The sequence below is a fragment of the Pseudorca crassidens genome, chromosome 1 (genome assembly GCF_039906515.1).
Source record: "Pseudorca crassidens isolate mPseCra1 chromosome 1, mPseCra1.hap1, whole genome shotgun sequence".
NCBI classification, from domain to species: domain Eukaryota; kingdom Metazoa; phylum Chordata; class Mammalia; order Artiodactyla; family Delphinidae; genus Pseudorca; species Pseudorca crassidens.
The window spans coordinates 1,384,569-1,400,191 of NC_090296.1; the positions used below are offsets into that span (position 1 = coordinate 1,384,569).

A 15,623-nucleotide genomic window follows, 5' to 3' on the forward strand; every position below is an offset into this window, starting at 1 on the left:
TCAGTTACACACATACATATATCCACTCTGTTAGATTCTTTCCCATATAGGTCATCACAGAGTACTGAGTAGAGCTCCCTGTGCTCTACAGTAGGTCCTTATTAGTTACCTATTTTATAAGTAGTAGTGTGTATATGTCCATCCCAATCTCCCGATTTATCCCTCCGCCCCATCCCCCTGGTAACCATAAGTTTGTTTTCTACATCTGTGATTCTATTTGTTTTGTAAATAAGTTCATTTGTAACTCTGTGGGTTTTTTTGCCTGCGTTGGGTTCTCATTGCTGCACGCGCGGGCTTTTCTCTAGTTGCGCGGGCTTTTCTCTAGTTGCGGCGAGCGGGGTCTGCTCTTCGTTGCGGTGCGTGGGCTTCTCATTGCAGTGGCTTCTCTTGTTGTGGAGCACGGGCTCTAGGCATGTGGGCTTCAGGAGTTGTGGCTCGTGGGCTCAGTAGTTGTTGCTCGTGGGCTCTCAAGCGCAGGCTCAGTAGTTGTGGCTTACGGGCTTAGTTGCTCCGTGGCATGTGGGATCTTCCCGGACCAGGGCTCGAACCCATGTCCCCTGCATTGGCAGGCAGATTCCCAACCACTGAGCCACGAGGGAAGCCCCTGTACCATTTTTCAGATTCCACACATAAGTGATATCATATGGTATTTGTCTTTCTCTTTCTGACTTAGTTCACTCAGTATGGTAATCTCTAGGTCTATTCATGTTGCTGCAAATGGTATTATTTCCTTCTTTTTTATGGCTGAGTAATGTTCCACCGTATCTAGGTACCAACCTTCTTTACCCACTCTTCTGTCATGGACACTGAGGTGCTTCCATGTCTTGGCTATTTTAAATAGTGCTGCGATGAAAACCTTCATTCCTCTTTATGGCTTGAGTCACATCCTCCTGTGTGGCTAGACCACACTGTTTATCTGGTCATCAGTTGATGGACACGGCTTGCTCTGACCTTTTGCTATTGTGAATACTGCCAGTATCTGTGAGTCCGTTTCGAAGCCTTGGATAGACACCTGGGAGCAGAATTGCTGGGTCACCCAGTAACTCTCTGTTTAACTGCCTGAGGAACTGCCAGGCTGCTTCCTGCAGGAGCGGCACACACGTTCTGCAGTCTACGCTGCCAGCTGTCTCAGCCTGCAACAACGTCAAATGCTACTTCCCCCCAAATGTGGGCAAAACGATGCTCTGTGGAGCTGCTGGTTCTTCCCTGCATCTGAGCTGCAGCTTCCCGGGGCCAGCCCAGCCAGTGGGCGGAGGGGCTGGGAGCAAGGCTCCTCCTTGGTCTGGGCCGCTGCTGTGCAGGCTCTGTGGCTGGTTCCCATTTTCACACAAACACAGGAGGAAATGGCCTGTGCTTGAGGGAGGGAGCACACCCTGGGTCCCGCGTGTGGAGGAAGAGGCCCGCCTGGCTGTTGGGCAGGATGGGGCCAGCTTCCAGGATGGGCTCTCTGGTGGGTGCTCACTCTGGCCTCCAGGACACTATGTGGCCAGGCCAAGGCTGGGAAGTGCACTGCCCTACAGAGTTACGGGGGTGATGGCTAGTCTCTTACGATGGCCCTTATAAACCATGTGTCCCAGGTCTCCTACCCTTGGGAAGTACCCCCCCCACCGGAATCTGGGGTGGCCAGGACTTACTTTCTGGCCCATAGGACGCAGTGCTGTCAGACGTCCCGGGATGGGTCGTGAGAAGCTTGGCCCCGTGACCGTGGGCTGGGCAGCTGCCATGGAATAGTCCCACTACTCTGAGACCGCCATGCTCCCAGGAAGCCCCAGCCGGCCACACGGAGAGGCCACGCTCGGGGAGAGGGCCAGCCAGCCACCCAACTAGGGCAGCAGACATCCTGGACATGCATCCCTCAGAAGATCCCACCCCAGCTGCTACCTGACCACACTGCAGAGAAGCCCCCAGGGGGAGCCGCTCAGCTGAGACACGGCCATCCACACACCAAGACAGAGAGGAACAAAGGGGGGCTTTAAGCCACGAATTTTGGGGGTGCTTTGTTACACAGCAATGGATAACGGGGACATGGGAGTCCATTTCAAGCCCACCTGGGCTGTCCCCCCTGGGGCCATAGTTCAGAGAGCAGGTGCAGGTCAGGGCTCAGCTGCCCCACCCCACCATTTGTGCCTGTCCCTGGGGAGGCAGTGGCCGCATTTGAAGCAGGTCCTTGGGATCCACATCCAAGAAAGGAGGGGGCCCTTCCTCAGCAGGGAGGGGCTTCTTGGGGGAGGGAAGAGCACTTAGTTCCTGCCGAGGTGGAAGAGGGGCAGCCCCACAGACAGCGAGTGGCAGCTCCTCCCAGTGGGGCAGGCGGGGCAGGGGGACAGTCTGGCCCAGGCCAGCTCCCCGCCAGCCCGCCGGAGCCCCGCGGGGAGGGCCTGGCTCTGCCTAGACCCTGGTCCCTCTCCCTTCCCCACTCAGGCTCCTCTCACCTTGCCCTCTCTGAGAGCCTTCTCTCCCTCCACCCAGGGGCCCCTAGAAGTGTAGACACTCTCTCCCCACCACGGCGCACTTAGGACCCCGTGCGCAGCCCCGAATCCACCTCTGCCTTCCTCCTCCCGGGGCTCGGCGGCGAGGCAACTGGGACCGCCAGCTTCTCTCTTCAGGGCCTAGTCGCTCCTTCCCTGGAGGCCCGCCCCAGCCCCGGACGACCCAGTCTCCGGGTATGGTCGGCCCCAGTGGGGGAGGCGTCCGCTCGGCTCATCCCCCCTTCCCCCAGAGCTGCGCCGCGTCTCCCTCCCCCCAACCAGGACGCCCAAGTCACCCCCCGACTCCAGCACCGGCGGTCACCTCTCAGCCCGTCCCCTCCAGTTGCGCCCGCCCCGCCCCGCCGCACGCTCGGCTGACCCCCTCCCTGTTGCGGGGCCCACCTGGCGAGCCCCCTCCCTGCTCACACCCTGCGCGACTCCGGGAGTGCCCCGCGGTCACGAGCCCCCCATGTGCACGGGGACCGGGGCAGGTGCTACCTGCGCGATGGGCCCGCCCTCCCTGCTCGGCGCCGCCCCGCGCCGCCCCGCCCCGCGCGCACCGGGCATGCCCAGAGCCCGGTGACACGCCCGCCCGCTCGAGTCCTGAGCGGACCCTGCCCGCGTCCGCCCCGGGCCCGCGCTACCCCGCGCGCCGCCATGGAGCGCATCGAGGGGGCGGCCGTGGGCCGCTGCGCAGCCTCGCCCTACCTGCTGCCGCTCACGCTGCACTACCGCCAGGTGAGCCCGCCTTCCGCGTCTTCCGCGCCTTCCGCGCCTTCCGCGGCCTGACGCCGGCCCCGGACCCCGCCCACGCGCCCATGGCCCCGCCCATGGCCTCGTGACCCCGCCCCGCGGACCCCGCCTCTTCGCCGAGCGCTCTGCCCGTGAGTCCGCGTTCGCAGAGCCGTTGAGCGTCCGGCTCTGGGCAGGGACCACTCATTCCTCCAAGGAGGCTTTGCTGGGCCCCGGCCCTTTTTTGCGGTGGGACGTGTTGCGCGCCCCGGGGATCAGGGAAAGCTTCCTGGTGGTGTCTCCGTTCTGGGCAGAGGAGGCCGGCGATGGAGCTGGTGAGCCCTGGGGAGCCTCTCCAGGTGGGCTGCCTGCCGGGGCGTCACCTCCTCCTGCCGGCCCGGGAAGGGAGTGCAGGACCACACCGCCTCCCGTGGCGCTGTGCAAGTTGTAGGCTCACAGGAAACACTTGTTTGTCCAGTTCGGGCCCCCACCTTTTGCTTGCCGCTCCACCGAGTTCCTCCACGCCATCCAGGTGAGGACTGCACTCCTCCGAGTCTGGTGCAGCCCCTCCCTGCCCCCTCAGTTAGGACAGGTGGTGCAGGTCTTTGGTGCCCCTCTGCCGGGCTGTCCCTGGCCTGCAGCATCCTGTGACCCCCCCCCCTCCTCCCCAGGCCCATTACTCTCACTAACCTGTGAAGCCCTCTTGACGCCCAGCCTGACAGAGGCTGCACTCCAGTGTCGCCTCTCCCTTGTCGCTGCTGTCCCGTTGGCTCTAGGGGACAGGGAATTCCTATCCCCAGGATGGACCCAAGTTGGCAGCACCGGCTGGGGCAGAAGCCAGGGTTGGTTGAGGGCAGAGTGCAGGGACACGGAGGTTGCTGGCCTTTCCCTGGTGTTGGCCTGGGGCAGGGATGCCTAACTGTGGCTGCACAGCCTCCAGGGGCTGGGGATCTGGGGCCAGCAGGTGGGCACAGGGTGATCCAGGCACGTAACCGCTGTGGCCTATGGCTGTGGCACCCTCCTCCACTTCCTGTGGAGTGTGGATGGGTGCTGGTAACCAAAGCTGAGCCCATGCGGGCGGTAGGCTGCGATGGACACAGGCTGGGGGCCGGGGTGGTGTTTCCCAGGGGCCATGGGACACTGGGCTGGGTGGTGAACGTCACTGAGGGGCACCTGCAGCCTTTGGTCAGTAGCCACCCATGGCCAGGGGAGACCTGGTGGATGGACAGACAGACCAGCCAGAGGCAGGGCACCCGCGTGGCTCTGAGGGGGAGGGGCTGTGTTTAAACTCCAGTCCTGTACCTCCCTCCCAGGGCCCTGGAAGATGAGCCAGGCCTGGGTCCTGACCCTCTGGGAGGGGCTGGCTGGGCCTCAGTGGGCCCCTCTGGACCTTCCCCTGCACCCTGCCTTGGCTGGACCTGAGGGTCTGACAGATGTTTTGATCTTGATCCAAGAGGGTACCTGAAACCAGCACGAGATGACACTCACCCTGAGGGAGGCAGGGGCACAGCTGGCACGTGGCAGACTGGGGGGCAGGCCTTCCCCGGAGCTCGTCCTGGGGGGTGGCTGGCCCTGGGGTGGCCAGATTGCAGGCAGGCCCAGGCTTGCCTCTTGGGGGTGGTGTCTCACAACGGCCTCCCGGGCAGCCCGACCTGCACAGGGCAGGCCATCGGCTCTCCCTCCTGCTTGGAAACCGGGGCTCCTGCCCGTCCAGAGCACCTCCGCCTTCAGGCCCAGCTCAGACCAATGTCCCCAGCTCCCCTCAGACCAGCATGCGGGCCTCTGCCTGTCAGGGCCCACTGCTGGGAATGAATGCCCTTTCTTTTCTGTGGGGCCTGGTGCAGTGTCACCTCCTCCAGGAAGTCCTCACACAGGCTGTTCCTTAGTGTCCTTCCTCTTTTGCAGCCCCGGTTGCCCTTTCGGTGTCTCTGGTGCTCAGATCCATGTGTGTTTCATGGCTCGGACGGGGCCTCAAGTGTGGGGCCAGCAGCTCGCCAGGGCGCAGGGCTGACCCAGTGGCTGAGCAAGCTGGTGGTGGGTGTCCACAGGGCTGGGCTCTAGGGCCCCAGGGCCAGCCCCATCCTCAGAGACCCCTTGGGGAGGGGTCAGGGCCAGGCGGAACAGCCCGGAGGACGGGAGCCTACCTCACCTAGTGGTGTCCCGCTGGCAGGGTTCTGGCCCCTCGTGCCCCCTGCCGGCTGGAGCCCCGTAAGCATGGGTTCTGGCCGCCCCCGGTGGTGCTGGCCCAGGCCCCGGCCCCCCGCACTGCCTTTTGTTCACTGAATGCTGCTCAGAGCCCTGGGAGCTGCTGGGACGGGGCGTCCAGGGTCGGGGAGCAGCGGGGTGGAAGGAAGTGACAGAACAGCAGGACCACAGGACACAGGACAGACAGCCCGAGACAGAAACCGGGCCGGGGAGAGGGTCATCCACTGCCCAGTCATCATCATTGAATCGTCACGTCCTGCGGGCTGAGATTGTGCCCGGCGCGGGCACACCCTTCCCCAGCTGCTCCCGGGGCTGCTGCGCTCTCCAGAGGCCCGCCTGCCCCTCCTGCCCTCCTGTCGCCCTTTGTCCAGTGGCCCAAGGGAGCTTCAGCAACGAAAACCTGATCTCTGCTCTACCCGCTTGGGACCCCTCCTGCCCCTCGCCCTGACTGTGAGGACATGTCACGCCCGCCTCTCCCCACACCCCCGTGGCCCTTCCCGCACTTGGTGGCAGCGTCGTCTCTCTGCAGCTTCTCGTGCTCACCTGTGCTGGGTGCTGGCTCATGCTGTGCCTGGGACGCCTTCCCACCCTTTGGCCCGGTTTTCCGCCTCACCCCTTGAGAGCATCAGGCTGTCCTGGACTTCCCTGCCCACCCTGGCGGCTACGCCCTGCCCCACCCGCTGCAGCTCGTCGCTCCCGAGGGGCCCGGGGCCATGACTGGCCGGGTACGGTGGGTCTGTGTGGCCTTCTCGCTCCCGGGAGCACTTCCACCCGCGCTGCCAGCCCTTCAGCCCTCCCTGACCGCTGCCCTGCCTCTTGCAGAATGGTACCCAGAAGTCGTGGGACTTCATGAAGACCCATGACAGGTGAGGGCCCAGCCTGGCTGGCCGCCAGGGAAGCCCCAGGGTGATGTCTGCAGGGACACCGGGCCCAGGGGCACAGAGCCCCACCCGCCTCTGCGTGTCTGAAGTCCCCACTTTCCCTGTCGTCTCACTGAGGGGTCACCCGAGGCCTGGAGCCCGAGCTGGGTCCCAGCTCAGGCCACCTGGACCACCTCTTGGACCTGAGAGAAGCTGCCCAGGTGCCCTCGCCCCCGAGCGTCGGAAGTAGGGGCTGGATGGCAGCGTGGCTTCAGGAGTGTGGCTGGCGGCAGCTGGCCAGCAGGGGCCACGTGTCCCGTCAGTCACCCGTCCTCAGCTGCTGCCACCCCCGGCCTGCCCAGCTGCCCAGCATGTCCTTCCCACCCCCCGGCCCCCGTCCTGCCAGCTGGAATACAGGAGGCCTGGGTCCTAGCCTGACTGTGTGACCCTGGCAAGCTGTGACCCGTCCTGGGCCTCAGTCTGCCCACCTGAGCAAGGGACACCACCTTCCTGGGTTGTGGAGGAGAGGAGGTGGGCTGGGCCCCCAGGGGGGTGAGGTGAGGGGGCTGCTTCTGTGCTGAGCTGGGTCCCTCCCCCTGCAGTGTGACCATTCTCATGTTCAACTCTTCTCGAAGGAGCCTGGTGTTGGTGAAGCAGTTCAGGCCAGGTGAGGCGGCCCAAGTGGGGTGTGGGGGGAGGGGAGGCCTGCAGGCTCACGTTCAGGCCCCTGGTGTCCTAGGGTCAGAGTGCAGACGTGGGGAGAGGGCTCTAGAGGAACCTGAGGCCCGGCAAGGGGGTCTGGCCAGAGCGGGTCACGTGGAGCTGGCCACCACAGGGCGGTGACTGCGGTCTGCCTTCCCCCAACCAGCTGTGTACGCTGGCGAGGTGGAGCGCCTCTTCCCGGGGTCCCTGGCCGCCGCGGACCAGGACGGGCCCCGGGAGCTGCAGCCGGCACTGCCTGGCTCGGCAGGGGTGACATACGAGCTATGCGCCGGCCTCGTGGACCAGCCCGGGCTCTCGCTGGAGCAGGTGGCCTGCAAGGAAGTGTGGGAGGAGTGCGGCTACCACCTGGCCCCCTCCGGCCTGCGCCGGGTCGCCACGTACAAGTGAGTGGGGCTGGGCCCGTGGGCCTGCGGGGCTGGGGAAGGGCCGTCTGTTGCCAGCGCAGCCCAGGGGATGGGACGAGCTGCCTGGGAGGCAGTGAGCACCCAGTTCCCAGGGGTGTGCAAGCAGGGCGATTGCTCCTTGTTTTTTCAACCTTCCCACGCTGGGGAAGGTTGGACGGAACGCACCTCAGGGCGTGATCTGGGCTGGAACCCGGGGCCCTCGGGGCTAGTCCTGCAGCCTGCTTGGCCCCGTGCCCTCCACCGCGGCGGGGCCGCCCGGCTCTGCTCCGGGTGGCAGCTGCTGCCGACAGATGCCTCTACTTCCTGTGGGATTAAGCGCCGGGCGCTGGGGGTGGGGGTGAGTCACAGGTCTGCTCTGACAGCGGCTCAGGGGCGAGGGAAAGGCCAAGTCCTGGGCCGGGGCTGGGGGGCGAAGTGCGGCCCGCCCCCGCCAAAGTCCGCCCCTCATTCCCCCCGGCCCAGGACAGGATGTCGGGGTGCAGCCCAGCCTTGGCCTGAGGATGTCACAGTGGGTCCCTGACCTTGGTGAAGTCCGGGGGCAGCAGGAGAGTCTCACGGTGTCGCCCGATGCCGAGCCCCTGGCGGCCTTCCCCAGAGGCGGAGCCGCCCTCCTCGGCCCAGCAAGGGGCCGCTCAGTGTTGGGCCTGGGCCCCCTCGGCGACACCCAGGGCCTCGTCCAGGCGCCCCCGGCCTGGGAACTCAGGCCTGGGATTTCTACACCAAAGAGCCAGACATCTTGGTGTGAGGGCCTCAGTTACCTGCGGGCATCCTCCGCGTGGCTGGCCAGTGGCCACGTAGCCTCTGAGCCTTTGGGCTGGCGGTCCGGGGGGTCGGGAGGATCCAAGGGGCCTGACCTCGGGTAGGGGGTGAGCCAGCGGGCAGGCCAGGAGGAAGGCAGGTGGAGGTGCCTTGGAGGGTTGGGGTCCCCCGAGCGGGTGAGTCTGGGGGGAGTCCTGGCAGAGGCGCTGCATGGCAAAGGCTCAGGGGCAAGGGGACAAGTGGCCCTGGCCTCTGGGCTACGGCCTGATCCTGAGGGTGCTGGGTGCCGAGGAGGGCTCTGGACAGCGAGTGGCCTGCTCAGACTGCACTTTCGAGGTGAGGGTGGCTGGCTGTGCGGAGGCAGGGCCGGACGGGGCTGGCATGGAGGCCAGGGCAGCTCTCCCTGGGAGCCCGACAGCGGGCTGCATGAGCAGGAACTTGTGCTCCCCTGGGGTGGGGCCCACGGCTTCCTTCCGTGGCCCCGGGGGGGAGCCAGGCCACTCATCTGCCCGTCCCAGGTGACAAGACCCAGTGCTCGTCTGAGATCCCCCAGCTGAGGACGTGTTTGAGTGAGCAGGGAGAGGCAGTGCCCGGCCTGGCCGGGCACATTCTTCTCGGCGCCGGTGTCCGTCACACGCCGGCGGAAACTGGGACTGGAAACCCCACAGACCGCTGCTTCCATCAAAGGCGCAGGCTATAGCTGCCGGCGGAAATGGGCTGTCAGGAAGGGTCCGAGGGAGATAAGGGGCGGGAGGGTGGAGGAAGCAGCTGGGTGAGGTCAGTCTGGGTGGGGCCCCCGCCTGGGGGTGGGGGGCTTGGGGAGTGGGAGGGAAGCTCCTCCAGCTCTGCTCCCTGCCCCATGTGCAGGGCGCACCTCGGGGCCGCGTCCACCCTGCAGGCCCCGGCTGGCCTCAGCTAACCTCCTGGGGTGGCCTGGGGTCTCCCTGATCCCCTGGACGTCTCCCCAGACACCCTCTGCCTCCCCTCTCCCCCAGCAGACCACGCTCAGCCCTCCCCTCCTGTCTGTCACCCCGTCCTCATGGCCAGCTGTCACCATGGCTGCCCACTCGTTACCTCCCCCAGCACCGGTCTGGGCCCCTGCCCTCTGCCTGGGTGCCTGTCCCCCTCCTGGTGGCCAGAAGCCCCCTCCTGGCCACCACCTAGGGAGGGAGGGGACTCCTTGACAGTCCTCTCCAGCCTGTGAACCCTGGTCCTGGCCCTGGGGACCGCGCCCCACCCCGCCCAGAACAGGCGTCCTGCGGGTGCCCACATGGGAGTGCTCGCAGACCCAGGCTGCGCCGGCCAGAGCCCCGGCTGCGACCCGGGGCCCGCTGTGTGGGGAGAGGCCTGGCTGAGGCCCAGCGTGAGCAGAGTGTCGGTGCGCAGGACCAGCCGCCAGACTCAGCGGCTTCCAGCGACGCCCATTCACAGCCTCGCGGTTGCTGGGGGTCGGCAGTCGGCTTGCTGCGGACTCGGCCCACCGCTCAGGGCCTCGCAGCCTGACCGCCAAGCTGCGGTCAGGCGTCGGCCAGGCCGAGGTCTAATCTGGGGCTGAGGCTCGTCTTCCCAGCTCCCCGTGGCTGTGACTGAGGGCGCTGTCTCCCGCTGGCTGTCAGCCGGGGGCCCGTGGTCGGCTCCTAGCCCATAGGCCCTGGCACGTGGCCCTCTTACAGCATGGTGGCTTACCTCGTCTTCAGGTGTCTCTCTGACTCTTTCCACCTCTGACCCCTAAAACCGGCAATGAAGAGCTTGCCTGACTACGTCAGGCCCACCCAGGATCACCTCCCTTTTTGATGAACTTAAAGTCACCTGATGAGGGCCCTTAATGACATCTGCAGAATTTCTCCTCCATCACCTGACCTAACCTCATCACATCGGAGCCTAATCACGGTGGGAGGTCACATCCAACATGTTCCTAGGTTTCCCCCACACTTGAAGGGAGGAGATTACATGGAGTGTGTACACCACAGGGGGGAATCTGGGGGGCCAGGGGGCATCCTGGAGCACTGCCTACCAGGGGCTGGAAGGAGTGGACAAGAGAGGGCTGTGGAAGGGGCAGGGGTGGCCGGCGGGGCCTGTGTGGATGCCTCAGCAGGTGCTGTCTCGACCCGTAGGTCTGGTGTGGGACTGACCAGCTCCAGCCAGACCATGTTCTACGCAGAGGTGACAGATGCCCAGCAGGGTGGCCCAGGCGGGGGCCTGGCGGAGGAGGGCGAGCTCATTGAGGTTGTGCACCTGCCCCTGGATGGCGCCCAGGCCTTCGCCGATGACCCGGATGTTCCCAAGACCCTCGGCGTCATCTTTGGTATCTCGTGGTTCCTTAGCCATGTGGCCCCTGGCCTGGGTCCCCAGTGAAGCTCCAGGCGGTCTGGACGAGCCCAGTTCTGGACACCTGCTCCGCAAACCTAATAAAGGCTGGTGTAGCTCTAGCCTGTGTCTACCGACTCCGAGCTGTGACCATGGTGGGCTGGGGGGCGGGGGGGGGGTGCGGTCTCCGTGAAGCCCCTCAGCTCCACTGGGGCAGAAGCCTTGTCTGCAGGTTGTGCAGGGGGCAACTGGGGGTTGGCGGCTGGCAGAGGGCTAGGCCAGGCCCTGGGTAGTGCCCCAGGCTGAGTGGGGGGCAGGGAGGATGGTGCCGTGCAGTGCCACTTCTGGGGGTAGGAGAGGTTGGGGACGGGCTCAGCCATGTCAAGCGCTCAGGGCCCACTGAGTACTGGGCAATGGATGGAGCTGTGGCCTTAGGAGCGGTGGCTGCGCCAGCCACGTCAGGAGAGGATGTGGACAAACCCACAAGGCACGTGCTCCCTGCTTCTGGGGCCAGTGAGGGGTCCCCTCCGTGACTGGGGCTCTCAGTAGCCCTGTGTCCCCTGTGTTGGTGATGAGGTCTCACTCCACCTGCCAACCTGTGTGTGGGGTAGCCTGAAAGCCCCATAGGACCCCTGCCTTGCACACCGGCACGCACTTGGGGCCGCAGGAGGGCTGGATGTCTGCTCAGCCAGGCACCGAGTAAGACCTCCGTACATAACGGGTGGGCTGGAGCCCACCGTGAAGAATGTGTGCTGGTCACCATGGTCATGGGCATGTGTGGGCGTGGCTGGGCCATCAGTTGGGGATGAGGGCCCAGCCTGAGGGCCAGGCAGGCTTCTTGGAGGGAAGGCCGGCCTGACCTCTTCTGAGGGTGGTGACCTGGCCCGGCCTTTTCCCAGAGGCCCCCAAATCCTCTGGTCAGCCCCTTGGGCAGTGCCCTAGGGGATGGGATGGGGGCAGCCTGGGTCATGGTCCACTGACCCTGTAGCGGACAAGGGGATGCTGCCCGGCAGGCAGGTGGGGACTGGGGAGCTGGAGTGACTTCGTGCCCTGTGCCCAGCGTCCCCTGGGACTGGGCCCTGGGCTGGAATGCTAGAGCATGCCAAGGCAGGACATGCTGCCCTGGCTTCCGCTGAGACCCTGCTGTCGGGTGGGGGTACTTCCCCGGGGCCGCGGCCACCCTGCCCTCCTGTGCCCCCAGGCAGGCGGGCACTTTCCTTCCTGCTGGCCTTCGGAGTGTGTGTGGCTGAGCCCCACCGGGAGTGGCTCAGTGCCAACAGCCCCCGAGCCTGGCATTCGAGGCTGCCTTGGGACAGCTGCGCCCAAGGGGCCCACTCAGGCAGCATCGCCATGCAAATGGCGGCTGTGACCCAGGTGGGGCCTCCCAGGTGGGGCCTCCTGGGAGCCCAGCCCGGCACTGACACGCTGCTGGGGAGGGGCACTCAGGCGCGGGTGTGCGTCCAGGGGGCCGGCAGCGTCGCGCTGCACTGGGGTCTTGAGCAGCCCAGCTCCGCCCCGTCCAGAGGAGGCCTAGTGGGCCGCCCCGGGCCCCAGGACACCTGGAGAATTCCCAGGGCAGCACGGCGCACCCTGCCTGTGTCTTGTGGACTGCCTGATACTCACCTGAGCTCCGCTGGCCTTCTGGGCTGGGCTGCAGGCGCTGCCCACCCTCTCAGAGGGGCCCCTAGTGGGTACTGACTGGGGCTGGGGGCTGTCTGTGCCCTGGGGAGCATGCCGGGCTCCAGCCTGGCGGGGCGGGGGGTGGGGGCAGGGCCGCGGACTTGGGTGCAGTCCAGCCCCGCACTCTGCTTGGCAGCCCGACGGGGCGGGTCAGCAGGCACCGCCGCCGGACCTAATGGAGCTGGCATCCATTTCCCGGCACAGGGGTGGGGGGGCTGTAACCGGAAACTCCCCTCCCTGGCCGCTATATTTAGCACCGCAGAACACGGGCGGAAGCGCAGCTCACTCCTGAGCCCAGCCGGCTCTGTCCAAACGCCCAGCAGCTTGCACCCCGGCCTGGTCCTGAAGCCCCCTGGCCAGGCGGAGAGGCCTCCACCTCGTCCGTGCCTTGTCCGGCACAAGTTGAGACCCATCCCAGAACTTGCCTGGTGTCAGGCGCTTGGAGAGGGAGCCCTCGGGTTAGGGGGCAGGTGGGGCGGGGAGACTGAGGGGTGTTGTGGCCCAGTGGGCCCCAGAACAACGCTGGGGGTCCTCCTGGAAGAGGCAGGAGCCTGGCTGCCTCTGGGTCTCCGGCCCTCTGGCCCAAGGGGTGCAGAAATCCCTGTAGGAGGGGACCCCAGGAGGGAGGATCCCCTCTGCCAGCAGCCCCAATGCCTTCCCTCAAGAGGCCAGCTTCGTGTCTTGAACCTCTCCTGGGTCCCTTAGGTCTGGGCTGTGGCTTCTAGGGGGCAGGAGGGGGAAGGGGACCATGAGCGCCAGGGGGTTTCTGTTCCCTGGGCCGGGAGGCAGGGACCCGTCCCATTCCCAAAGGGCCTGGCTGGAGGCAGATGGGGCCGGATCACTGTCTCCCCAGGGTCGCAGGGCGGGCGGGGGCTCCCTGTATCCCTGAGGCAGGGTTGGCCAGTGGGAAGGGCTCCAGGGCGGCCGCGTCCCCTGGCAGGTGGAGCTGGAACCTTGAGATGCGTGAGCATCCCTCACTGGTGCCTTCGTGCCGAAGACGTCCCTGAGCAGGGGAAGAGCCTCAGCTGAAGCGCAGCAGCTTCTGGAACCGCCGCACAGCAAGCCCAGCGTCAGCCACACCACCCGCCCGTGTGAGCTAGTCCAGGCCATCGTCTCCTCCCACAGCTGGCCAGGAGCAGGAAGCTTCGGACGAGGGAGGGGCGCACGGCGGGGGGCTCTTCTCCAGATTCCGCCTCTTACTTGCGCTGGAAGTCCCCCCTCCTCCACCTCTCCACAGCCAGGCCGGCCACCGGCCCCTCTCGTTTGCACTACGGCAGTGGCCGCCTATGGCCTCCCTGTCTGACCTCGCCCTGTGCTGCCCCTCCCCCCCAAGCCAGGGATCTTTGTGACAACGTAAATCACAAACGTGCAGCCCAACCCAGCTCAGCTGCTTTCTGTGACTTCCCGTCAGTCTTAGCAGGAAGACTCTAGCCAGGCAGGCCCAGCACAGCCGGCACTCACCACCACCTCCAGCCTCCCCCTCTGCCCCTCACCTGCTCTGCCCTGGCCATGTGTTCTCCTCAGCCCCAGGGCCTTTGCATGTGCTCTTCCCAGCCCCTCACCTGGCTGACCCTGGCCTGCCCTCTGGGTCTTAGCAGGCTTCTTCCCCATGTGCTGCTGCATGCCTCACCCTTACAGTTTGCTGTTCTGCATTGTTTGTCTATGTTCTCTGCCCACCCCACCCCCCAGCCCCCACTGGCTGTGTCAGCCTTGCTCACTGCTCGATGAGTGCAGGAGAGCGGTGGGTGTAGGACAGCGGGCATGGGCAGGGTTGGAGCCCTGGACCCCTGGGACAGAGCCTCCAGTACTCAGTACTGTCTCTGGGCCAGAGCAGAGGAGGAAGCCTCTCCCCGGGGAACCCCCTGTCCCCACAGCAGTAACCGCTGCCCACCCTCAGGAAGACAGCAACTGGAAGGCTCTGAACACAGCTCACATTCCCTTATTTGGTGGGGGTCACTGTGCATGGCGGTGCCTGGCTTGTGTCCTGCCCCCTCCCAGCCTACAGAGGGGCTCAGGTAGGGATGGGCGCTTGGAGTGAGCAAAGCCAGGCCCATTCCTTTAGGCCCCTGAGGCCTGGACCCGCAGGCTGGGCGGTGAAACCAGGGCATTAGGCCCCTTAGGCTGCTGCTGCGCCTACATATCCTAGTGTGAGAGGGGGCAGTGTCTGTGCTCCTGAGTTCCTTCTGCCATTGCCCTTGCCCCTGAACCTGGCCTCCTTCAAAGCTCTCTTCCTCCAGGAAGGCTTCCAGCCCCACGCCACCCCCCAAATTGTAGCAGTGACTAGCTCCAGGCAGGGGTTGCACCCCCAGCATCCAGCCCAGGGCCGGAGGAGCCAGGGGAATGAAGAAAGCCCAGTTACTACGGAGGTTGAGCGGGAAGACCCCTTTGGACCGAAGCGGTATCCCTAACGGCAAAGGCGAGCTCCAGCCCTGAAAGGGACGCTGACTGGCGGAGAGGCTGGGATGTTTGGAGACAAGGAGCCTCGGCGGGGGCGAGGCGAGGCGAGGTTACTCCAGTAGAGGGCAACAAGGTGATGACAGAGGGTGGGATATGGGGGCCTGGCGACCGGGACAGCAGCCGGAGCCTCTTTGGGCGGCCCTCACCTTGTCCATTTGGGGGTGCACTACCGTCCTTTATTCGCCCCGCCCCGCCCAAGCCCCGACACCCAGCCTGGGCGTTCCTCGAAAGTATGGCCTGGCGAGCCCCGCACCAGCACCGAACTGGGCACACAGTCTGCGCGGAGGAACATTCGTTCCCTGGCTTCCTGACCCCCCCTCCACCGGCAGTGAGGCGGGGAGGGCCGGGGAGTGGGAGGGGAGCAGCGCCCCCTGCGGCCGGAGTGGAGGTGGTTGGAGTGGAGGCGGTAGGAGCGGCACGGATGGGGGCACTCACAGGGGAAGGGAGTCGCGCAGTAGGGCCGGGCAGGCTCGGGTCCCAGGCCGCGCCTGCCCCGCGTGGGGCCGAGCCCTGATTTGTGCAGGAGGCAGCATCTCCTTTGGGACCGCGAGCAGCGCGGCGGCGGCGCACCGATAGGAGAGGACCACGGCGGTGACCTCAGGGGGCGCCCCACCCCCTGGCTCCTGACACCCGGCGGGGCTCGGGCGAGGGGAAGCCGCTTTGCGGCGCCCAGCACCACTCTCCCGGCTCGGCGGAGGCTTTAGTGGATCCGCCGCCGCCGCCGCCGCCCCGCCGCCCGAGGGCGACGGGAAGCGTGCGCCGGGTCCAGGTGCTGGCAGGAGGAGTCCTCCGCCGCCTTTAAATCCTGGGCGCCCCCGGCACCCCCCCGCAGCCCCACCCCGCGGCGCGGCCCCGCCCCCTCATGCATATGCAGGTACGCGGGTGACGAATGGGCGAGCGAGCTGTCAGTCTTGTCCCGAACTTGTTGGCTGCGGGCGCCGGGAGCGCGGGCGCGCAGAGCCGAGACCGGGACCCACCGCCGCCGCCGCCGCCGCCCGTCGCCGCCGCCGCCCGCCGCCACCGCCGCC

At 66.1% G+C, this 15,623-nt stretch overlaps 1 protein-coding gene across 3 annotated transcripts; it reads left to right on the forward strand.

Annotated features, from left to right (window-relative positions):
* Nucleotides 1–3,041: 3,041 nt before the first annotated feature.
* Nucleotides 3,042–10,580, forward strand: NUDT14 (nudix hydrolase 14). Of its 3 annotated transcripts, XM_067710148.1 has the most exons (6): nucleotides 3,081–3,206; nucleotides 5,935–6,130; nucleotides 6,228–6,271; nucleotides 6,868–6,932; nucleotides 7,134–7,371; nucleotides 10,266–10,580. In XM_067710148.1, exons 2-6 carry the CDS (start codon nucleotides 6,119–6,121, stop codon nucleotides 10,504–10,506), a joined length of 600 nt encoding a protein of 199 aa, XP_067566249.1. In that variant the 5' UTR covers nucleotides 3,081–3,206; nucleotides 5,935–6,118; the 3' UTR covers nucleotides 10,507–10,580. The 3 variants fall into 3 exon arrangements, with proteins under 3 accessions (XP_067566163.1, XP_067566330.1, XP_067566249.1); XM_067710062.1 differs by lacking the exon at nucleotides 5,935–6,130 and having other exon boundaries at nucleotides 3,042–3,206; XM_067710229.1 differs by lacking the exons at nucleotides 5,935–6,130; nucleotides 10,266–10,580 and adding an exon at nucleotides 7,855–8,945 and having other exon boundaries at nucleotides 3,042–3,206.
* The last annotated feature ends 5,043 nt before the right edge of the window (nucleotides 10,581–15,623 follow it).

Excerpts from the sequence above, each read along its gene's own strand:
- NUDT14 (XM_067710062.1), top strand. The coding sequence starts at position 3,126 with ATGGAGCGCATCGAGGGGGCGGCCGTGGGCCGCTGCGCAGCCTCGCCC. Across the intron at positions 6,272-6,867 it reads TTCATGAAGACCCATGACAG|TGTGACCATTCTCATGTTCA; the intron begins GTGAGGGCCCAG and ends CTCCCCCTGCAG. Across the intron at positions 7,372-10,265 it reads CGCCGGGTCGCCACGTACAA|GTCTGGTGTGGGACTGACCA; the intron begins GTGAGTGGGGCT and ends CTCGACCCGTAG.